This window comes from Pan troglodytes, chromosome 19 (genome assembly GCF_028858775.2).
Source record: "Pan troglodytes isolate AG18354 chromosome 19, NHGRI_mPanTro3-v2.0_pri, whole genome shotgun sequence".
NCBI lineage: Eukaryota > Metazoa > Chordata > Mammalia > Primates > Hominidae > Pan > Pan troglodytes.
Window position 1 is genome coordinate 21,434,108 of NC_072417.2, and position 24,587 is coordinate 21,458,694.

Consider the following 24,587-nt stretch of genomic DNA (forward strand, 5'->3'; position numbering starts at 1 on the left):
GGCACCGTGGCTCACGCCTGTAATCCCAGCACTTTGGGAGGCCGAGGCAGGTGGATCATAAGGTCAGGAGTTCGAGACGAGCCTGGCCAACATGGTGAAACCCCGTCTCTACTAAAAACAACAAAAATTAGCCGGGCATGGTGGTGTGCGCCTGTAATCCCAGCTACTGGGGCGGCTGAGCTAGGAGAATGGCTTGAACCCAGGAGGCGGAGGTTGCAGTGAGCCGAGATTGTGCCACCGCACTCCAGCCTGGGTGACAGAGCAAGACTCTGTCTCAAAAATAAAAAAATAAATATAAATAAATAAATAAAATATTAAATCCTTCTGGCTGGGCGCGGTGACTCACACCTGTAATCTCAGCACTTTGGGAGGCTGAGGTGGGCGGATCACCTGAGGTCAGGAGTTGGAGACCAACCTAGCTAACATGGTGAAACCCCGTCTCTACTAAAAACACAAAAATTAGCCAGAAGTGGTGGCACGCGCCTGTTAATCCCAGCTACTTGGGAGGCTGAGGCATGAGAATCACTTGAACCTGGGAGGTGGAGGTTGCAGCGAGCCAAGATTGTACCACTGCACTCCACCCTGGGCAACAGAGTGAGACTCTGTCTCAAAAACAAACAAACAAACAAAACTAAATCCCTCAAAATCACCTTTGGAAAAAGGCACAGTCCTGTCTCCCAGGTAAGCATCCTTAATTTTGGCAAAATAAACTTGTAAATTGATTGAGACATGTCTCAGATACATTTTGGTTTACAGGCTCAGTGCAGATATTGGGAAAATAATGAATATTCTTAGGCTATGAGGGATGGAAGGATAAATTCTCATAATTATCAGCTCCAGCATTCCTTCTGTAGGAACAAACAATGGTAAGTAAAAATCTCACCTTCGTTATTTCACCTTTTTTTTAGGTTATGATGACTCCATTCAAACAACCTTCATAGTTCCTGGCAAAACAACTTTCTATCTTTCCCTTGGAAGTCAGTAGGACATGAATATATCATTTCTAATAGATGAAATAAAAATACTAGTAAACATTTGGAAAAATAGCAAGTCATCAAAGAAATGAAAATTAAACTAGCATGAGTTTTTTGTTGTTGTTGTTGTTGTTTGAGACAGAGTCTCACTCTGTCACCCAGGCTCTGCACCCAGTGCAGTGGCTCGATCTCGGCTCACTGCAACCTCCGCCTCCCGGGTTCAAGCAATTCTCCTGCCTCAGCCTCCCAAGTAGCTGGGATTACAGGAATGCACCACCACGCCCAGCTAATTTTTGTATTTTTAGTAGAGACGGGGTTTCACCATGTTGGCCATGATGGTCTTGATCTAACCTCATGATCCGCCCGCCTTGGCCTCCCAAAGTGCTGGGATTACAGGTGTGAGCCACTGCACCCGGTTATATATAATTTTTATAGTCAGAAGAAACATACTTTAATTTTTAAGGAGTCATATGTATTTATATTAACCCTCATACATATAAGCACTGTAATTAGAAGAGTAAGTAGTACTGTAATTTAATAGTTTTGTTTGCTCAATGCACAGTGAGTCAGCATACAGAGACACCTGGCTGCAGCAAAGAAAGAGTTTAATAATCATAGGGCATCTGAATGAGGAGATGGGAAGAAGCCTCAAATCCACCTCCCTGAGAGGTTTGGGGGGCAGGGTTTTTAAGTCCTCTGGACAGGGGCTGCAGTGTGGGGATCGATGATTGGTCAAGAGGTGAAGGGTGAAGTCATGAGACAGGGAGACCAAGAAACCTCATTCTTGTGCTGAGTGGGTTCCTTGGTGGGGGATGTCAGAATTCAGGATCTGAAAAACAACCCGTTCTTGGGCAAAACGATCTTATGAGTCTAGCGTCAGAAATTCTTACTCATGGTAAGAACCATGGAGAAACAGGTAGCAGGTGGTCTAGCACGTGGAGTGATGTTCAGTGAGTTAGCAGCTGCAGGGAAGTGGGTCAAAGTACACTTGTGCACCCTGGATAACAGCTAACTATATATAATGCTGCCTAAAGCCTGGCTTGTAACTCTCCTTAATCCTGTGAGGGCAGTTTCCATTCTGTATTTGCTTAAAAAGATTAAGGTGGCCAGGCGCAGTGGCTCATGCCTGTAATCCCAGCACTTTGCGAGGCTGAGGTGGGTGGATCACTTGAAGCCAGGAGTTCAAGACCAGCCTGGCCAACATGGTGAAACCCCGTCTCTACTAAAAATACAAAAATTAGGCAGGCGCAGTGGCACATGCCTGTAATGCCAGCTACTTGTGAGGCTGAGGCAGGAGGATCACTTGAACCTGGGAAGCAGAGGTTGCAGCGAGCCGAGATCGCACCACTGCACTCCAGCCTGGGCGACAGAGTGAGACCCTGTCTCAAAAAAAAAAAAAAAAAAAAAGGAAAAAGAAAGAAAAAGATTAAGGTGTGGGAGTGGGACAGACCCAGGCTACTTAATATTTTTCTGTAAAACAGCAGGGATAATAGTTTCTTTTCTTTCTTTTTTTTTGAGACAGGGTCTTGCTTTATCGTCTAGGCTGGAGTGCAGTGGCACGATGTTGGCTCACTGCAACCTCTGCCTCTCAGGTTCAGGCAATTCTCCTGTCTCAGCCTCCCAAGTAGCTGGGATTACAGGCGTGTGCCACCACGCCCGGCTAATTTTATATTTTTAGTAGAGATGGGGTTTCTCCATGTTGGTCAGGCTGGTCTCGAACTCCCAACCTCAGGTGATCTGCTCGCCTCGGCCTCCCAATGTGCTGGAATTACAGGTGTGAGCCACCACGTCTGGCCAGGGATAATAGTTTGTAATTCACTGGGCGTTACGGTCCTGCAGGTAACATTGTTTTTCTTATTTATTTATTTATTTAGTCAATTCTAGCAGTATCTTCTAACTTTTTTTGTTCGTGTTTTTTGAGACAGGGTCTCGCTTTGTCGCCCAGGCTGGAGTGCAGTGGCGTGATCACGGCTCTCTGCAGCCTCTACCTCCTGGGCTCAAGTGATCCTCCTGCCTCAGCCTCCCGAGTAGCTGGGACTACAGCCGCTACCATGCCCGGCTAATTTTAAATTTGTTTTTTTTGCAGAGATGGGGTTTTGCCATGTTGCTCAGGCTGGTCTCGAACTCCTAGCTCAAAGCCTTGGCCTTCCAGGCGTGAGCTACCGCGCCGGGCCTGCTAAAGTTCTTGATATAGTTTCTGGCACATAGTATATGTTTAATAGATGTTTGTTATTCTGATGATTTCAGTTATGTACCATTTACAGGCGTTTGTAACCTTTTTAGCTAACAAGTTGAGCATTTAGGGAACTGACTATAGAAAGCATTTCTCGGAAACGAGGACTGGTTCTGCGACGTCTTAACGAGGTGCGGGTGGCCAGTATTTTCCCCAACTTGAAAATCTGTGTAGAGGTGGGAGGGCAGTCTAGCCTCAGGCGGAATAGGAAAACTTCCTTATGCCTAATTTCAGTGTCAGTGTGTGGTATTTCCTACGCGGAACACCGCCCCAAACTAATGTCTACGTTTAACTCAACCATGGTAAATTTCCTTCCATGGCACTATTAACTTGGCCCGGCCCACATGTCCCCTCCCGGTTGGTGTGAACGCTCCGAGGTTAGCTCAAACCTCGGCGATTTTCCCAGCTGATTGGCCGTGCAAATAGACAATCCTTTTGCTTTTCTGATTGGTCGCACATGGCATCGGGGGTGGGGGACGTGGGCGTGTCTCACCAGAATTCATTTAACTGTGATTTGAAGATGAACATGGTATTGCCAGAGCTTCATGGCGTCGCCTACGGCGCTCCCTCCCTCCCAGGCCCTTACTCTTCTTTGCATTGGCCAGATATGTCGTCACTCACAAAACTTCGAGCTCACTGGTGCAAAAGCTCCAGGAGGCGGTGGGTGATTGGTTGGTTGCTGTTCCTGCCCCCACGCCTGTCGTGGTTTAGCTGAACTGAGCTGAAATCCTAAAGGCAGCGGAGTCGGCGGTGATGTAGGTAGCGGTACCTTGAGTGGCAACAGGTGAGTCTCCGGCTGCAGGGACGGGGCGGCAGCACTCAAGACCTGGCTGGATCTCCACTTCGTCTGCGGGCCAGAAACTGGAGGGCGGCGGTGGCTTTCGGAAAGGGATTGGGCTCCGCTGTTCCTTCTTCGCCCTCTCTAGGGCCGGAGCAGCGAGGAACCGAAGGAGGCTTCATAGGTTCCACGCAGGGCCCTCTCTTTGCTCTTCCAGGGGCGCACAAGTTGAGAAGGAGCGGCCTGGCAGCCGGGGCAAAAAAGGGGCGTCCTTCCCAGCGAGCCGGGCGTGCCTGGCTGCCGCGCACGCTCACCTGGGCCACCACGCTCGTTCGCGCCCTTGACGTCGTGCCGACGTTTCTCCCTAATGCACTTTTGGCGCTTGGGGCTGGGAGACTGAGCGTGCCAAAAAGGCCCTGTAGTCGGAGCCATCTTACCTCAGAGGGGTCTCCAGCGGCGCAGGGGTGTCAGGACCACGGGCGCCTGGGGCACATGAGTAGCAATAAGAGGAAAGAGAAGGGAGAGGGAGGTCAAGGTGGTGTGTCTGTGCGGTTGGCAGGGGGAATTGGGACTAGCTGCCTCAAGGGGCATCTGAGCGGGAAGTACCTTCCCTCCCCCAGCATGTTCCTGAAAAGTCTCCTCATCTGTGAGATTTGTTTTTCGAAACAAAGAAAAGGAATCTCTAGTTTTGTCGCCCGGCAAGATTTTGAGTGCTGCAATGCACTGGACTTTTATAGACCTATAATGGACTTTCTTTGAATGATTAAAACATTTATCATTCTTTGGTCACTTACGCCACATTTGTGAACAGGATAAATTCTGTGCTCGCTTTCTCTCATCCTAGAAAGGAATGTTGTGTACTTGGGCGTAATCCATGATATTAAGCTACTGCTGGCCACTGTTGAATTTCAGCGGTGAGGCCTGTGGAATTTGGTTACCTCCGCTCTGTGGTTACCAGAGTCCGAATGAATGGGAGATTGGCTATCCTCCTTGTGTCTTCCTCCTCCCCTGCCCAGGAGTAAAGCTTTCTTTGGTTAGCAATTTAAAAAGAAAATAAATCACAGTCTCTGGAACAAGGATGTATGTCTTTTTCTTTTTGAATTTTTTTTTTGTTTTATTATTTTTAAAAATAGAGGCAGGGTCTCGCTATGTTGCCCAGGCTGGTCTTGTACTCCTGGCCTAAAGCAATCCTCCCTTGTCTTCTGTTATCTCAGTAAGCAAAAACTAAAGTGACCCTCTTGCCTCAGCCTCCCAAAGTGCTGGAATTACAGGGGTAAGCCACCCTGCCTGGTCTGAAGATCTTTACAGACTTCCAAGAGCTTAGTTAGAGGTGTAGACCCAGCACTGCTTGTAAGTCTTTACTTAGAATGTCAAGCTCACATTTCAAGTAGGCTGATCTCAAAGAGACTGTAAATTTCTGTAAGTTAGTCTGACTTTACTATTGACTTACTTTATATAACCTACCATGATTTCTACTGAAAAATAAAATATTGAACATTTATGCTGTTAGAAGTCAATATAGTGATTACCTTTTATGGAGTGATGACTGGGAGGAGGCACAAGGAGAATTGGTCTGATAATCTTTTTTTTTTTTTTTTTTTTTGAGATGGAGTCTCACTCTGTTGCCCTGGGCTGGAGTTCAGTGGCCCAATCTTGGCTCACTTCAACCTCCACCTCCCAGGTTCAAGTGATTCTTGTGCCTTAGCCTTCTGAGTAGCTGGGACTGCAGGTGTGTGCCACTACACCTAGCTAATTTTTGTATTTTTAGTAGAGATGGGGTTTCACCATTTTGGCCAGGCTGGTCTCGAACTCTTGACCTCAGGTGATCCGCCCACCTTGGTCTCCCAAAGTGTTGGGATTACAGGCATGAGCCACTGTGCCCAGCCTGACAAATCATCTTTTCTTGATTTGGTTACATAGGTGTGTTTGGTTCATGAAAATGTATTGAACTTTACAGTTATCATGTATGTTTATATCTGTATGTAAATTATACTTAAATAAAAAGTTCTAAGAACTGGTTGAGAGTAAGGTGATAGTTACAGCAATAGAACACTGGATGCTGGCTGGGCCTGGTAGCTCACGCCTGTAATCCCAGCACTTTGGGAGGCTGAGGTGGGAAGATCACTTGAGCCCAGGGGTTCGAGATTAGCCTGGGAAATATAGTGAGACCTCATTTCCACAAAAAATACAAAAATTAGCTGAGCGAGGTGGCGTATGCCTGTGGTCGCAGCTGCTCCAGAGGCTGAGGTGGGAGGATTGCTTGAGATGGGGAGGTTGAGGTTGCAGTGAGCCGTGATTGCGCCACTGCACTCCAGCCTGGGTGACAGAGCGAGACCCTGTCTCAAAACAAAACAAAAAACTCAAACGAAAACTGGATGCTGTGGTGCCTCCTCAACTCTGCCAAGTTATCTCTCTTGGCAGTGAAGCTTCCCAACGCTGAATTTCTTTGCCTCTGAAATTTCTTAGGTTATTTCCAAGGTGTCTGCTAGCCATAAGGAACTACTACGTTTCCAAGGGATATTGTTGTTTAACCTGTCTTAAAGACTTTGTTTTATATTGCATAAAATAAACAGCTTCTCTGTTTCATAAATTCTCATTTCAGTAGAGTTTAGAATGAGGTATAGTTGTATTTGTTGTATCATTGCTTCTGTACTTCTGTTTTTTTTAAAAAATTAATTAATTAATTAATTAATTTTTTGAGACAGTCTTGCTCTGTTGCCCAGACTAGAGTGCAGTGGCGTGGTCCTGGCTTACTGCAACCTCTGCCTCCCCAGGTTCAAGCGATTCCTATGCCTTAGCATCCTGAGTAGCTGGTACTACAGGCGTGGACCACCGTGCCCAGCTTATTTTTGTGTTTTTAGTAGAGACGGGGTTTCACCATGTTGGCCAGGCTGGTCTTGAACCCATGACCTCAGGTGATCCACCCACCTTGGCCTCCCAAAGTGCTGGGATTACAGGCGTGAGCTACCGTGCCTGGCCTTGTACTTCTGTACTAAATGACTAAAGGCTGCCACTGTCATAGCAGTGCTGAGGCTATGTTGCATATCCCACTTGGATGCTGCAGTGGAAAATAGAATTTTCTGGTAAGGCATGGAAAGGTTTAGTTGAGTTTCCCTTTGAAGACAAGACTCACTACTCATTGGCCAAAGTGTACCTAAAATTGTTGAATTTTTCCTGGGAGCCATTTCTAATTGACACTTGTATTTTCTGCGTGTTGCTTCTATATCTCTGCAGAGAACAATTATTTGGCTTGCTTTTCTTGTCATGTTACAGAATTCGATTAAATTACAATGGGAAACATTTTTGAAAAGCTCTTTAAAAGTCTACTTGGAAAAAAAAGATGCGGATTCTTATATTGAGTTTGGATACAGCTGGAAAAACCACCATCTTGTATAAATTGAAGCTGGGGGAGACTGTGCCTGCCGTCCCTACAGTAGGTAAGTTAATGAAAGACCTGTGGCAATTCCAGTTTACAATTTAGTATGTTATATATATTTTTTAAGTTCTGTTTCACCAGAGAAATATGTTTTATTTTTACATGCTTCTTATGTTATTGAATAATTCTTTTTAAAAATCTTGTCTACTCCATGAGCATACATTTTTAGAGGCCAAAAACCAGGTTATATTATATATCCTTTTCTTTTTTTTTTGACTCTGTCACCCAGGCTGGAGTGCAGTGGTACATCTCTGCTCACTGCAGTCTCAACTTCCTGGACTCAAGTGATCCTTCCATCTCCCTCCTGAGTAGCTGGAACTACAGGCGTGCACCAGCATGCCCAGCTAATTTTTGTATTTTTAGTAGAGACGGGGTTTTGCCATGTTGCCTAGGCTGGTCTTGAACTCCTGGGCTCAAGCGATCCTCCCGCCATGGTTTCCCAAAGTGCTGGGATTACAGGCATGAGCCTCCGCACCTGGCCAGGTTATGTATCCTTTTCTAGTGGCTTGCGCATTCTTAGGTTCACAAGGGAGACATGTGAACACATGGAGGCTAAGCAAATTTAACCCCATCTGCTTGGCAAAAAAGAAAAAGATAATGGGCAAAACAGGGAGGGTAGTTTTGCCCCCCATTCCTCGCAGCTAGTGTCCCAGCAGAAGGCTGAGGTGGGAGCTGGGAATCTGCTGGTGCCTCCTCAGTCAGCCTCTGTTCCAGCTGGCCTTCCTTAGTGGCAGCATCTCAGCTCTCTACACCAAGTACGCTCCCAGTGCTTAGAGATGGAGTGTGATTTCTTTTCTTCACTCTGGCTCAAACCAACTGCTTGAGATGATGTCCAGCTAGAGAAATAGACAAGCTGGCTGCACTGCTCTTACTGTGAACCAGCACTGTGTTTTATGGGCTTGTTAAGAGATTTACAAAGCGAGTTTTGACAGAACTGAATCTTTGCCTTGTGAACTGCCTCTAGATCCAAACTTCTGACTGAGGATACACCCCACAGGTGGCATGTGAACATTACTACTGTTCTGTTCTGAATATTGAATTAGGCACAGGACTCAAATGATCAACTTTCTTTTTTTTTTTTTTTTTTTTTTTTGAGATGGAGTCTCGCTCTGTCACCCCAGGCTGAAGTACAGTGGCGCGATCTCGGCTCACTACAACATCCGCCTCCTGGGTTCAGGCGATTCTCATGCCTCAGCCTCCTGAGTAGCTGGAATTACAGACGTTCACCACCATGCAAGCCTAATTTTTGTATTTGTGGTAGAGACAGGGTTTCACCATGTTGGGCAGGCTGGTCTGGAACTCCTGACCTCAAATGATCTGCCCGGCTAAGTGCTGGGATTACAGGCGTGAGCCACCGCACCCTGTCTCCAAATGATCAACTTTCAACTTGGGCAGTAGCTGCAGAGATTGCATCGATTGAGGAGTGGGAAACTGAGGAGAATGTTCGAGTTATGAGATGGTTGTGTGTAAGGTAGTAATTTGGTTAAATTTTTCAAATGGATAAGCCAGTGCTGCCCAGGAGGCACTTTCTGCAGTGATTAAAATGTTCTGTGTCTGTGCTGTTTAGTGTCGTAGCCAATAGCCATGTGACTGTGCATGTGCTTGAAATGTGGCTAATGCAACTGAGGAACTGAACTTTTTTGTTTTTTGAGATGGAATCTTGCTCTGTCACCCAGGCTGGAGTGCAGTGGCGCGATCTCAGATCACTGCAACATCCGCCTCCTGGGTTCAAGTCATTCTTCTGCCTCAGCATCCTGAGAAGCTGGGATTACAGGTGCACACCACCACACCCGGCTAATTTTTGTATTATTAGTGGAGACGGAGTTTTACCCTGTTGGCCAGGCTGGTCTCAAACTCCTGACCTCAGGTGATCTGTCCACCTTGGCCCCCCAGAGTGTTGGGATTACAGGCATGAGCCACTGTGTCCAGCCGGGAACTGAACTTTTAATTGTATTTAACTTTAAGTTTATTTTTTATTTATTTTTATTTATTTATTGATTTTTGATTTTAACTTTAAGTTTAAATAGCCACGTTGCCAGGCGCAGTGGCTTATGCCTATAATCCCAGCACTTCGGGAGGTTGAGGTGGGAAGATCACTTGAGACCAGGAGTTCGAGATCAGCCTGGCCAACGTGGTGAAACCCCATATCTACTAAAAATACAAAAATTAGTAGTGGCATGCACCTGTAATCCCAGCTACTCGGGAGGTTAAGGCAGGAGAATCACTTGAGCCCGGGAGGCACAGGTTGCAGTGAGCTGATATTGCACCATTGCACTTCAACCTAGGTTACAGAGCAAGACTGTGTCTCAAAAAATAAATAAATAGGCTGGGCATGGTGGCTCACACCTGTAATCTCAGCACTTTGGGAGGCTGAGGCAGGCGGGTTACCTGAGGTCAGGAGTTCGAGACCAGCCTGGCCAACATGGTGAAACCCCATCTCTACTAAAATTGCAAAATGGGCGTGGTGGCAGGCGCCTGTAATCCCAGCTACTTGGGAGGCTGAGGCAGCAGAATCACTTGAATCCGGGAGGCGGAGGTTTCAGTGAGCCGAGATCGCACCATACGCTCCAGCCTAGGTGACAAGAGCGAGACTCTGTCTCAAAAACAAAACAAAATAAAACAAAAACATAAACAAATAGTCACAAATGGCTAGTGACTATGTATTGGAAGGTGCTGGGGTAGACAGTTGTTCAATGTCATTTATTGAATAATTTTTCCATGCTGATTTGAAATGCCTTCTTTGTTACATACTAAATTCTCACTGGTATGTGTGTCTTTTTCTGGGCAACTACCTGTTGCATTTATATTTGAACTCTATTCAAGTGTTACTAGGGCTTGGCATATCCTTAAAAATAATTCATTACTCATTTTCAGAGATTTCCTGGTTATGCTTACTTGTTTATTTCTCCAGGTTAAATTTTAGATAATTTTGCTAAGTTTCCTGCCCCTGCCCCTACCATCATTATAGGATTGGAATGGCATTGTATTTATTTATTTAGCAAGAATTTAGATTGTTGCAATGTAACGAGTGTCCCTCACTAAAATAAGGCATGACTAGAATTGAGGTTTGGAAGGTGAGCAGACCCAGCTTGCTTGGGTCTTGACAGTCATGTTTGGGATTTGGGCGTGGGAAGCCGCTAAGGGGACATCTTTCCTTCTTTTCCTTTCCTTCCTTCCTCCCTTCCTCCCTCCCTCCCTCCCTCCCTCCCTCTCTCCCTCTCTCCCTCTCTCCCTCCCTCCCTCCCTCCCTCCCTCCCTCCCTTCCTCCCTTTTCTGTCCTTTCCTTCCTCCCCTCCCCTCCCATCTCCGTCTCTCTCTCTCTGTCTCTCTCTTCCTCGTTTCTTTCTTGGATGTTATTCTGTCATCCAGGCTGGGGTGCGGTGGCGTGATCTCAGCTCACTGCAATGTTTGCTTCCCGAGTTCAAGCAGTTCTCCTGTCTCAGCCTCCCAAGTAGCTGGGACTATAGGCACACGGCACCAATGCCTGGCTAATCTTTGTGTTTTTTTGTAGAGACAGGGTTTCACCATGTTGCCCAGGCTGGTCTCAAACTCCTGAGCTCAAAGCAATCTGCCCACCTCAGCCTCCCAAAGTGCTGGGGTTACAGGTGTGAGCTACTGTGCTCGGCCTATTCTTTCTTTTTTTTTTTTAATTTTTAATTTTATTTTTTGGGGCGATTATTCTTTCTTTTTTAAGTTTGAAAATATTCCAATCAAACATAAATGTGTAGAGAAATGACGTGACCACACTATGTGTTTTTAAGCTATTGCTTTGATTAGAAGATGGTGACCGGATGGAGAGAGGGAGAGTGGCTGAGGTGAAATTAGTTATATGGTTTCAGGAATTGAGGCTAGAAATGATGGTCTGTTGGGTTAGGGTGACTATTAGTTGTTGAAGGGGTTGAATTGATAAGGTGTGGTAGTAGGGTTCTAGGGGTGCGAGCATCGGATGTTTCCAGGGCACCTCTCAGGCTATCAGCTTGTGGAACGAAGTCGATGATGGGATAACTAGCAGAGGAGGAGGTTGGGGGTGGGGACCTTAAATTCCATTTTTGACTGATCACCTTGTTTTGGGGCCTTGAAGACATTTGCCAAAGCTGTTAGATTATGAGCCTGAAGCTCAGGAGAGAGGGCTAGGTTGGGGGATATAAATCTCAGAGTTAGTACAGAGATAGGAATGAAGTCGTGGGAGTGAGTGAGATTGCCTAGGGAGGGGTGCAGAAAGAGGAGAGTGGATGGGGCCAGTGAGAGCCAGGGCGACTCCATCATTGCAGGATCAGTTAAACGTGGCTGAGTTAACTAAGGAGACTGAGACAGTACAGCCATAGAGATAGAAGGAAAAGGGAAGCTGGGGAAGGGTGTCAAGGAGGGAGTGAGCAGTAGTGTCAGATAGAAGATCAAATTATGGAAGAACTGAGAAGGCCTGTGTTAGATTTATTGACCTGGTGATCACTGCTGACCTTAGTGAAAACCAGCTACCCAATGGTGGAGCAGAGCTAAGGTGCTGTTGCGTGAGAGAACCAAAGAAAGCTTAGTGGACAGGTTGCTTGACCTCAGGAGTTTTAGACCAATCTGAGCAACATAGTGAGACCCTGTGTCTACAAAAAATTTTTTAAATTTAGCTAGGTATGGTGGCTCATGCTTATAGTTCTAGCTGCTTGGGAGGCTGAGGCAGGAGGATCCCTTGAGCACAGGAGTTTGAGGCTGCAGTGAGCTATGATTGTACCTCTGTGCTCCAGCCTGGCCAACACAGCAAGGCCCTGTCTCTTAAAAAAAAAAAAAGCAAATAGAGGGTGAAGATGTGAAGGAAGAGAGTGCGATGAAGATGTGGGGATCAAGGAAAGGTTTGTTTTGTTGTTTTTAAAGATGTAAAAGGCTTAAGCATGCCAAGGTGAACAGATTGGAGATATTCAGATATGGGAGAGAATAGGAATAGTAAAAAGTTCCAGACAGTCTGGGTGGAGTGGATCTGGCTCATAGAGGGAGGGAGTTGGTGGAAGAGAGTTACCTTCTTCTGTTGTTCCAAGAGGGAGGAAGAAAAGCATGGGTAAAGATGTAGACTGGCTTTTACACTGTATGGTGGAAGTGGAAGTCATTCCCATTGGTGGCTTCTCTGCTCTGAAGTACACTGTGATGGTCTCCTGCTGAGAGAAAGGGCAGGTGCGTGGCTAGAGATTGGAGAGTAGAGAAGGTTTGAGACACCTGTCGTGATGAATGGGCGAGGGGGCCAGCACATTCTCTTTGAAGGCTATAGATCTTTGACTAGCAGGCTGCTTTGTAAATTAAAAGTACTATCCGCATGTTGAAATTATTTTGAATTGTTCAACCAGCACAAATCATAATTAAATGTTTTCCCCATGTTTCATTTAGGTTTCTGTGTGGAGACAGTAGAATATAAAAATAACACCTTCGCTGTCTGGGATGTTGGCAGCCACTTCAGAATCAGACCTCTGTGGCAGCATTTTTTCCAGAACACAAAAGGTAAAGATTATTCGGTTTGTAGCCTCGATACTGTTTCTGTGAAATGTCTCTAAAGACGGATGCTTGAAGTGATACCTTCTGGTGCTCTGCTCTATTTACACTGTCAGCCATTTCCTCTCTTAGGGTCTCTTTATACTTACTGGGGAGGTTTCTTTTGTGAGACAGAGTCTTGCCCTGTTGCCCAGGCTGGAGTGCAGTGGTGTGATCTTGCCTCCCTGCAACCTCCGCCTCCCAGGTTCAAGTGGTTCTTCTGCCTCAGCCTCCCAAGTAGCTGGGGTTACAGGCATGCACCACCACGCCTGGCCAATTTTTGTATTTTTAGTAGAGATGGGGTTTCACCATGTTGGTCAGGCTGGTCTCGAACTTCTGATCTCAGGTGATTCGCTCACCTTGGCCTCCCAAAGTGCTGGGCTTATAGGCGTGAGCCACTGTGCCCAGCCCCCCTGTCTACTTTAAATCACTACTAGATTACTTCTTATGTCTACTAGCATGTAAATGCTATATAGTTAGACTGTATTGTTTATTTGTATTTTTTTTTTACTGTTGCGTTATTATTTTTATTTATTTACTTATTTATTTATTTTTTGAGATGGAGTTTCACTCTTGTTGCCTAGGCTGGAGTATAATGGCGTGATCTCGGCTCACCACAACCTCCGCCTCCCGGGTTCAAGTGGTTCTCCTGCCTCAGCCTCCTGAGTAGCTGGGATTACAGGCATGCACCACCACACCCGGCTAATTTTGTATTTTTAGTAGAGACGGGGTTTCTCCATGTTGGTCAGGCTGGTCTCGAACTCCTGACCTCAGGTGATCCACCCGCCTCGGCCTCCCAAAGTTCTGGGATTATAGGCGTGAGCCACCGTGTCCGGCCTGCATTATTACTTTTTAATATTTTTGGTTCAAGGTGGGTTGAATCTGTGGATACAGAGGGCTGACTATAGTTTTTACACCCCGATTTTCATGTAAAATATTAACCATATGGAATCTACAAATTTCTCATTTTAGAATTTATTTGGAGTCTGTTTGTTTTGAAGATTCTCCTGCATGTACTTGATAGTAAAGACTTACATATTCGTCAGTCTTTCCAGACCAAATACCCAAGTCGACTGTCCCTTTATATTTTGTATCATTGTTTCAGCTGTTACCTTTGGCAATTAACTCTATTTGCAGTTATCTTTTCCAGGCTATAGATTTTAGAATGTTTTTTCTCAAAGTAGTGCATTTATTTTTTTTAACTTTTTTAGTGGAAAATCTAAAACAAATACAAAGACAGAGAGGATAACATAACGAACCCCCATGTACCCATCACCAAGCCTCAACAGTTATAAGCGTTTTGCCCATCCCAGACATGATGCCTTTTATTCATATGTCCTTTAGTGTTCATTTCCAACTGATAAGGCATATATATATATATAAAATCTTCATGCTATTATAACATCTCCAAAATTAATAATAATTCTTTAATATCTAGCACCTAGTCCTTATTCTAATTTCTCCAGTTGTATCAAATGTATCCTGGCTGAGTGTGGTGGCTTACACCTGTAATCCCAGCACTTTGGGAAGCCAAGGCTGGTGGATCACCTGAGGTCAGGAGTTGGAGACCAGCCTGGCCAACATGGTGAAACCCTGTCTCTACTAAAAATATGCAAAAAAAATTAGCCAGGCGTGGTGGTGCATGCCTGTAATCCCAGCTACTCGGGAGGCTGAGACAGGAGATTCTCTTGAACCCAGGAGGCGGAGGTTGCAGTGAGCCGAGATTGCGCCATTGCACCCCAGCCTGGGCGACAGGGCGAGACTCCATCTCAAAAAAAAAAAAAAGAGAAAAAAAAGTATCCTTTCTACATCTTTTCTACATCTGCTTTGTTTGCATCTGGATCAAAGTTCGCACAGTGCATTTTGTTGTTTTGCCTCTTTAGTCTTTTATTCTACAGCAGTTGTTCTTTTTCTATGCCTTTTTTTTTCTTTTTTTTTTTTTTTTGAGACAGGGTCTCGTGCAGTGGCACAATCTTGGCTCACTGTAACCTCTGCCTCCTGGAGTCAAGCGATTGTCTGACTTCAGCCTCCCAGGTAGCTGGGACCACAGGTGCATACCATCACACCTAGCAAATTTTTTTGTACTTTTTATAGAGATGGATTTTCACCATGTTGCCCAATCTGGTCTCAAACTCCTGGGCTCAAGCATCTGCCCACCTTGGCCTCCCAAAGTGCTGAGACCATAGTGTGAGCCACCTCGCCTGGCCTCCCCCCTTTTTTTTTTTTTTAACTGCTTATTCCACATTCTGGATTTGGCTGATTACTTTAATATGGTGCCATCTAACTTGCTTGGCTATCTGTGGATTTCCTGTGAACTGGTTGTTTATTCTAGAGACTTGATTAGATTTTGGTTCATTTCAGGGGCAAGAATACTTCATAAGTATTCTTCCTATCCTAACACAGAAGTTCGGTTGTCACACTTAGACATTTTTAAAAAAATTTTTATTGTGGCAAAGTATATATAATATAAAATTTACAAGTTTATTCTTAAGTGTACAATTCAGTGGCATTAAGTACATTCACCGTGTTTTACAACCATCACCACTGTCCAGTTCCACAATTTTTTCATCATCCCCAACAGAAACTTTGTATCCATTAGCAATAACTGCCCATTCTCTTCTCCCCCACCCCTCATTAGCCTTTATTCTATCCTCTGTCTATGAATTTGCCTATTCAGTGGAATTGTATATTAGTCTTTGGAACTTTAGTTGCCTGGCCTCTTTCACTTAGTACAATGTTTTCAAGGTTCATCTATGCTGTAGTATGTATCAGAACTTAATTCCTTTTATGGCTGAATGATATTCTATTTTATGGATATACCACATTTTGTTTATCCATTCATCTATCGATGGACTCTTGAGTTGCTTCTGCTTTTTGTCTATTATGAATAGTGTTGCTCTGAAGATTAATGTCCAAGTATCTGTTTGAGTCCCTGCTTTGAGTTCTTTGGGTATATGCCTAGAAGTGGAATTGCTGGGTAACTATGTTTTCTTTTTTTTTTTTTTTTGAGACGGAGTCTCCCTCTATTGGCCAGGCTGGAGTGCAGTGGTGCAGTCTCGGCTCACTGCAACCCCAGCCTCCTGGGTTCAAGTGATTCTCCTGCCTTAGCCTCCCGAGTAGCTGGGACTATAGGCATGAACCACCACGTCCAGCTAGTTTTTTTGTATTTTTAGTAGAGACAGGGTTTCACCATATTGGGCAGGCCAGTCTCGAACTCCTGACCTTGTGGTCCACCCGCCTGGGCCTCCCAAGGTGCTGGGATTACAGGCATGAGCCACTGCACCCGGCCTCATTTTTTTTTTTTTTTATTGTGGTAAAATACACATAACTTAAAATTTAGCATCTTAACAATTTGTTTTGTTTTGTTTTGTGGTAGTGATGTTTTTGTGAGATGAGGTCTCTATATGTTACTCAGACTGGTCTCGAACTCATGGGCTCAAATGGTTCTCCTACCTCAGCCTCCTGCATAACTGGGACTACAGGTGTGCAACACTGCACCCAGCTCTATCTTAAACATTTTTAAGTGTATAGTCAGTCATAATATTCTGCAACCATCACCACCATTCATTTCTATAACTATTTTCATCTTGTAAAACCAAAACTTTGTACCCATAAACTATAACTTCTGTTCTTCCTCCACCCTCTCCCCTTCCTCCCTGGCAGCCACCAGGTTGTCACATTTTTAATGATGCCAAATGGTTTCAGATGGTATCGGCCTAATTCCCCTGAATTAAAATTCTCCATTAACTTTTCACCTAATCTTTTTAGCATCCATTGAAAACTGTTGCCTAGACCCATTATTTTATTAGAAGTCACAAAATGGTGATTTTTCCCCCCTCCTAAATCTTGTTATTCCTCTGCATTTATTAGCTAAAATCCTTCTAAACAAAGAATTCCCTCATCAAATATTTGGTTTCCCTGAAATATAGTTTGTAGAAGAAAGGCTGGAAAAATGCTTTATTCTTTTCTTTCATGGATTTTCAGAAAAACCACTGGATGCCCCACAACTTCCATGGTGACTCTTAGATGTTTGTATCTTCGTGTTTTGATCTGCAGATTATGTATTTTTTTGATACTCAGAGTGTCCATTTATCTTGGACTGGCACTTGACAAATTGGCAAACTCTTGCAGTTTCTTAACTGTAATAAAACTAGAACACATGGGTTTGAACCACAGCTCTGTGGTGAAACCTTGAGAGAGTTAGGTAATCTCGTCTGTCTCAATTTCCTCATCTTAAAATGGAGATAATACTTACTGCCTGCATCATTGGGCTTAAATTACTTATGTAAAATGCTTCATTTCGTGGCTGGATGACAGTAGGCACTCAAAAGCCCAAATTGTTTGAGGTTTCACTTCATCATTTCTCTGGCAGAATTCTTTTTTCTTACCCTACTGGGAGTTTTCACATTCAAATACCAAGATGAAATAAATACCTTTATTTCTTCAATCTTCTCTTCATAACAAGCCTAATTTTACTGAGTTTTGGTAGCTATTGTTTTTGATGGTAGGGAGCTGGCTGTACTCTAGGACCTTGGGGTGGGAAATTTGGACTTTTCATAAAATAGCAATTGGGAGCTGTTGGAAGAATGGACTTGCTGTGAGTGGTCTTGGATGCAGCCCCTATTTTTTCTGCCAGTTTCTAAAGATCAGGCTTTTAGTTTAAATTTTTTTCATCAGTATGTTGAGTATGACAGAACTTAATGCTTTTAGCTCTCTATTAAGTCATTTAACTGTGTAGGTTTCACTTGTATAGATTGGAATTTGAACAGTTTCAGATTTCTTTTTTATTTCATTTTATTTTTATTTTTTTGAGGCGGAGTCTCGCTTTGTCGCCAGGCTGGAGTGCAGTGGCGCAATCTCGGCTCGCTGCAACCTCCACCTCCCAGGTTAAAGCGATTCTCCTGCTTCAGCCGCCCAAGTAGCTGGGACTACAGGTGCGCGCCATGCCCAGCTAACTTTTGTATTTTTAGTAGAGACGGGGTTTTACCATGTTGGCCAGGATGGTCTTGGATCTCTTGACCTTGTGATCCGCCCGCCTTGGCCTCCCAAAGTGCTGGGATTATAGGCGTGTATCACCGCGTTTTTTGTTGTTGTTGTTGTTGTTGTTTTTTGAGACGGAGTCTTGCTGTCACCCAGGCTGGGGTGAAGTGGTGTGATCTCAGCTCACTGCAACCTCCACCTCCTGGGTCAAGCAATTCTCCTGCCTCAGCCTCCCGAGTAGCTGGGATTACAGGTGCCCGTCACCATGCCTGGCTAATTTTTTTATATTTTCAGTAGAGATGGGGTTTCACCACGTTTGCCAGGCTAGTCTTAAACTCCTGACCTCAAGTGATTTGCCCGCCTCGGCCTCCCAAAGTGCTGGGATTACAGACGTGAGCCACCGTGCCCGGCCGTGATTTCTTAATTGATATTTTTATAGACGGCGTAAGATGGTCCATTAGTTATTAGGGATAAATATTTTTCTCCTTGATTATAGGTTCAGTTATTTTAATTTGTTGAATTGCAGCGTATCTGTCTGGTTCAAAATTCAAAAGTAAGAAAAGGTGTATACTCATCCTTTGGTATCTGTGGGGGATTAGTTCCAGGACCTCCCATAGATACCAAAATCCTTGGATATTCAAGGCTTTAATATAAAATGGTGTAGTATTGGCATAAAACCTATGCATGGTGCCATCTTGGCTCACTGCAACCTCCGCCTCCTGGGTTCAAGCAATGCTCCTGCCTCAGCCTCCCTACTAGCTGGGATTACAGGCACCTGCCACCATGCCCAGCTAATTTGATATTTTTAGTAGACGCGGAGTTTCACCATGTTGTCAAGGCTGATCTCAAACTCCTGACCTCACGTGATCCACCCCCCTTGGCCTCCCAAAGTGCTGGGATTACAGGCGTGAGCCACCACGCCCAGCTGTCTCATAGTTTTAGACACTGTCTGTTGCCTTCCTAGTAAACCTGGCAAGGACTTAGCTCTTTTACACCCCAGCCCTGTCCATTCTTGAGGTTTGGTTATGCCACAATTTGTAGAAAATTAACAGTGTTTACAGAATTGTGACTATATAAATATTATTCACCACAGAGCTTAATAATGTGCTGTGAGGTCAGGCATGGTGGCTCACGCCTGTAATCCCAGCACTTTGGGAGGCCAAGGTGGGCAGATCACCTGAGGTCGGGAGTTCAAGACCAACCTGGCCAACATGGAGAAACCCCATCTCTACTAAAAATACAAAAATTAGCCGGGTGTGGTGGTGCCCCCCTGTAGTCTCAGCTACTTGGGAGGCTGAGGCAGAGAATCACTTGAACCTGGGAGGTGGAGGTTGCAGTGAGCCGAGATCATGCCACTGCACTCCAGCCTGGGCAACAGAGTGAGACTCTATCTCAAAATATAATAAAATAAAAATAAAATACACTCTGATGATGGCTGCTTCCCCCAAGGGTGCCTCAAGCTCTCCTTTTCTTTCAGTGCCATCTGCCATTATTGTGCCCTCATTCTCTTCCAGTGCTCTGGCGGAGCAGGTGGCGCCCAGGCCCACAGTGCCCTCTCCAAGTTCTGTCCTCCATGTGCTCAAGTTATCCCCTAAACTTGTCACATGTGGTCATCCTGGAACTTTGCTTAACTGCTTCCTGGGTTGGGGCCTTTATTTCCTGGCTCCCTTCTCTTCTTGCTTAATTTCCCCTCCCTTTGCTGCAGCACATACTCAGTTAAGAATCCCTTTCTAACATTAAAAAAAGAAAAAGAGAATAGTTCTTGGACCTCCTCATGATAGAAATTATATCTTTAGGCCGGGTGTGGTGGCTCACGTGTGTAATCCCAGCAGTTTGGGAGGCCGAGGCAGGTGGATCACTTGAGCTCAGGAGTTCAAAACCAGCCTGAGCAACATGGTAAAACCCTGTCTCTACAAAAAGTACAAAAATTAGCCAGGTGTGGTTGCATGTACCTGCAATCCCAGCTACTCAGGAAGCTGAGGGAGGAGAATCTCTTGAACCCAGGAGGTGGAGGTTGCAGTGAGCTCTGATCATGCCACTGCACTCCAGCCTGGGCGACAGAGTGAGACCCTGTCTCAAAAAAAAGAAAATAAAGTTGTATCTTTAATATCCATTAACTGAAAAATAAAAATAAAAATAAGGACCAAAAATTACTATGCGGACACACATGCTTTTAAATGAATTTGTGTGTTATTAACCACAGTAACATCTATGAACCTGTGAAAAACTGTTACTGGTTTAGGCTTAAGGGTTTGCCCAGTCTAGCTTCAATGTTCAATGGGTGGGCGCGGTGGCTCACACTTTGGGAGGTGGCCAAGGCAGGCAGATCGCTTAGTCCAGGAGTTGGACACCAGCCTGAGCCACATAGCGAAACCCTATCTCTACAAAAAATTTAAAAATTAGCTGTGCGCGGTCACGCGCACCTGTAGTCCCAGATATTGGAGGGCAGTGGGGGGTGGCGCTGAGGGGGGAGGATCACTTGAGGCCAGAAGGTCAAGGCTGCAGTGAGCCGAGGCTGAGTCACTGCACTCCAGCCTGGGTGGCACAGCAAAACTCTGTCAACAAAACAAAACAAAACAAAACAAACAAACAAGAACCAAAGTTGGATGCAGTGGCTCGTATCTGTAATCCCAACAACTCGGAAGGCTCAGGCAGGAGGATTGCTTGAGGCCAGGAGTTCAAGACCAGCCTGGGCAACATAGTGAGACCCTCGCCTCTGAAAAAATTAAATATTAATAAAAACAAACCCTAGTAGCTTCAGTCTTTGATTCTCCATCCCTCATTTCATCCCTTTGTCTTCTGGTAATAGAATTTCCTTCTTGTTTTTCCTTCGGGATGAGCCACCTTCGCTCCCTGGGATTCTGCTGGGATTGAGTTACCGCCTTCCGGGCTGAAGTGATCCTCCCACCTCAGCCTCCCAAGTCGCTAAGACCACAGGTGCATGCCACCATGCCTGGCTAATGTTTTGTATTTTCTGTAGAGCCGGCGTTTTGCCCTGTTGCCCAGGAGTTTTTCCTTTAATGTTCTCCTGCTACTTACTAATTCACTTTGTCACCCTGTGAGCTCATAAGAGCAGAGAGATAGCAACAGGAGCTAAAAAAACTCTAAGCTGTGAAAATATATTAATATGAAATCATGACAGCTATTAGCTTAATTTGTTTTAGGCAAATTGCAAAGTAATTTTTTGGGAATCAGTGTCCCACTGCAGTGATTCCACATGGGGATTCCTAATTCCCAGTATGTTTTTAAAATAATTTGTAAACACCTAGTACAAACGCATGATATGAAATTCAAGAGGTACAAAAGGGCATACAGCCCTGCACTCTCCCAGTTTCCCTCCCCGAAGGCAACCACCATTACCAGTTTCTCGTGTGTGCTTCCAGAGGTATTCTTGTCCAACAGAACTTCAGTGATGAAAACAGTTGCCTGTGCTGCCCAGTTTGGTAGCCATTAGCCACACGGGGCAGTTGAGCACTTGATATGTGGCTAGTGTGTCTTAGGAGCTGACTTTAAAAAAAAAATTTTTTTTTTTTTAAAGACTCAGCGTCTTGCTCTGTTTACCAGACTGGACTGCAGTGATGTGTGAACATGGCCTCAAACTCCTATTTATTTATTTTTTGAGACAGGGCCTCACTCTGTTGTCCAGGCTGGAGTGCAGTGGTGCAGTCATAGGTCACTGCAACCTTGACCTCCTGGATTCAAGAAATCCTCCCACCTCAGCCTCCTAAGTTGCTGGGACTACAGATGAATGCCACCATGTTTGGCTGATTTTTACAATTTTAAATTTTTTGCCTGGGCGCAGTGGCTCATGCCTGTAATCTCAGCACTTTGGGAGGCTGAGGCGGGCAGATCACCTGAGGTCAGGAGTTCGAGACCAGCCTGGCCAACATGGCAAAACCTTGTCTCTACCAAAAATACAAAAATTTGCTGGGTATGGTGTTGCGTGCCTGTAGTCCCAGCTACTTGGAGGCTGAGGCACGATAATCGCTTGAACCCAGGAGGCAGATGTTGTAATAAGCTGAGACTGCGCCACTGCACTCCAGCCTGGGTGACAGAGTGAGACCCGTCTCAAAAAAAATAAAAATAAATAAATAAATAAATTTTTTGTAGAAAAGGGGTTTCACTGTGTTGCCCAGGGTGTTCTTGAACTATTGGCCTCAAGCTATCCTCCCACTTGGCCTCCCAAAGTGCTAGGATTACAGGCATGAGCCACTGTGGCCAACCTAAATTTATATGTAAATAGCCATATGTGGCTAGTGGCTACTGTATCAGACCTCACAGTTCTGTACAGATAACGCACAGCGCACAGTAGCATACTATACACGCCCTATTAAATCTTGCTTTGTTCCCTTAACAGCACCTATGCATCTTGGAGATAGATTGTCCCAGTCTGCCTCATTTTTAAAAACTGCTGCATAATATCCTCTTGTAATCCACAAAGGCAATCCCAGACCCAGCCTGGGGGGCCATGGGTCATCACTTTTTACAACAAGCTCTAAAATCTTCCACATATACCATAATCAAGGCACTTCAGAACAACCCTAGGTTCCTCATGCCTCTACTTTTATTAGCCTGGGCCTGACATAGTTGGACATTGAATAGTCACTTCTAGGGGCTGGTGGAAATAATTTACCATGAGTGACTGCCCTAAAATATACTCTCCACCCACGTGGCCCATGCCTGGCATTCACTAGTGCTGGTGGCATTCTTTAAGGTTGCTCATATCTCTAAGTGGTTCTCCTTTAAAGAGCAAAGTCTCCTGGGAAAGGTGGTCATTAAGCAGAACATCTGGGGCTCATCTTGTTTTTGCCCTGTTGAGAGGGGCCAAGGGACTTGGTAGAGCAGCAGGGGCTCTGACGGTGAACCTCATTGTTTTTAAAATTATTCTTAAGAGGCCAGGTGCGTTGGCTCACACCTGTAGTCCCAGGACTTTGAGGAGCAGAGGCAGGAGGATTGTTTGAGTCCAGGAGTTCAAGATTAGACTGAGCAACACGGGGAGACCTCATCTCTACAAAAAATTTAAAAGAAAATTAATTGGGCATCGTGGCACGAGCCTGTGGTTCCCGCTACTCGGGAGGCTGAGGTGGGAGGATCACCTGAGCCCAGGAGGTTGAGACTTGCAGTGAGCTGAGTTCACACCATACGGGATTTGGTGTCTGACAGCTCTGGGGACAGATCCCAGCTCCAAATGGCAGAGTCTCTACAGATTACAAGCCAGATACTTAGCACTATGTGCTGATCTTCAGGAAGTCAGTCTATATTTCATAACAAGTCACATGGGGATAATGAGGGAATGGCCTAAAATGCTCTCAGTAATATTCCTGAGTCATCCCTCAGGGCTGGGCTTGGTGTTAGGCATGGCGGGGAAGGGAGCAGAGCTGTGTGCAGAGGAAGATGCAGTTCTTGCCTTGTCAGGGTCCCTGACCTGATGGCGACCCATGGTGGAGTCTTCATAGTGACAGACACCAGTGTAAAATCAGATCCAGGTTGTGCAACCCTCAAAGCAGGTCTCCTCACTCACCGGGATAGATAGACTATCGGCCGTACCTGCATCCACCGCTTGCCATGGTTTCGTTGTGGGTGGAGGATACTTTCCTGCCCCCTGGCTTTGGGTTTGCCCACGTGGCTTGCTCTGACCTTGGAATGAAGCAGAAACGAAAGGCTGCCAGTTCCAAGCCCACGTCTGAAGTCGCCTTAGGTGGTTCCGCGGGCCCCGTGCGCTCCCACCTTCACCCAGAGGGCCTTCTCTGGTGCAGCCACTGCTTCTTCAGCCTCCGCCCAAAAGGAACGGAGCCCCCTGGCCGATCCACAGGCCTACAGGGAGCCACAGAGCGCAGCGGCTGGACCAGCGTTCAGGCCCAAGCACAGGCCTGCGAGAACCTTGTTCCAGCCGCCGTTTAGGATGGTTGATTAGGACGCGTTGCAGTGGCGGTAGCTCACCAATCCAGTGCGTGCACCTGCTCCTTTATTAGGCTAAAGAACCAGTGGCTCCCACAGGGACCTGATACAACAGTGCGTTAAATAAGGAGCTTATTGAGCTCTCATGTCCTAAGCCAGTGGAGAAGTCCAGGGCTAGTGTGGGGGCTCTGGCGGGGGCTGTGGCCCCCATCCGCATGGAGCCTCCCCATGGTTCACAGGTCTCAGTCTTCGGAGCCTTCGGCCCTGCGAGCCCGAACGGTCCACAGGGCGGCGCCAGACCCTCTTTCGAACGCCATCCTCTAAAGCCTCGGCTCCAACCGGTTCCACTTCTTCAGGCTCAGGATTTTCACTCTTCTCGAATGGGGGTGGCCCTCCCCCAATCTTCTGAGTCGCAACAGCATCTCCCTCCCTCCAGGACCTCAGAGCCAGAGCTGGGCGAGAGGCCCTGACCTCCGGGGTAGGGTGGAAGCGTCCCTGTGAAGGTGCGGTCCTGCCTCCCATCCCCAGGCGCCGGGCCTCTCCCACCCTCAGCGCCCTGCTCACCGCCAGCTGAAGATGCCAGGGCACCTCTGCTTCCTCCCTGCCCTCTCTGCAGTACCGCCGAGTGTGCATAAAAGGGTTTAATGTAGGCTTTGCCGGGTGCGGGGACTCCCACCTGTAATCCCAGTACCTTGAGAGACCAAGGCGGGAGGATCACTTGAGGCCAGGAGTTCAAAACCAGCCTGGGCAACAAATTGAGGCCCGTCTCTGAAAAAAAAT

General features: G+C 45.9%; 1 protein-coding gene across 1 annotated transcript in view; it reads left to right on the plus strand.

Moving 5' to 3' along the window:
- Window positions 1–7,261: 7,261 nt before the first annotated feature.
- The window catches only part of LOC735692 (ADP-ribosylation factor-like protein 17), a 31,917-nt gene continuing 14,591 nt past the window's right edge, over window positions 7,262–24,587 (plus strand). Inside the window, 3 exon segments of the mRNA XM_063798407.1 lie at window positions 7,262–7,315; window positions 7,318–7,422; window positions 12,789–12,899. Coding sequence (XP_063654477.1) covers window positions 7,276–7,315; window positions 7,318–7,422; window positions 12,789–12,899 — 256 coding nt within the window. The 5' untranslated portion in view covers window positions 7,262–7,275.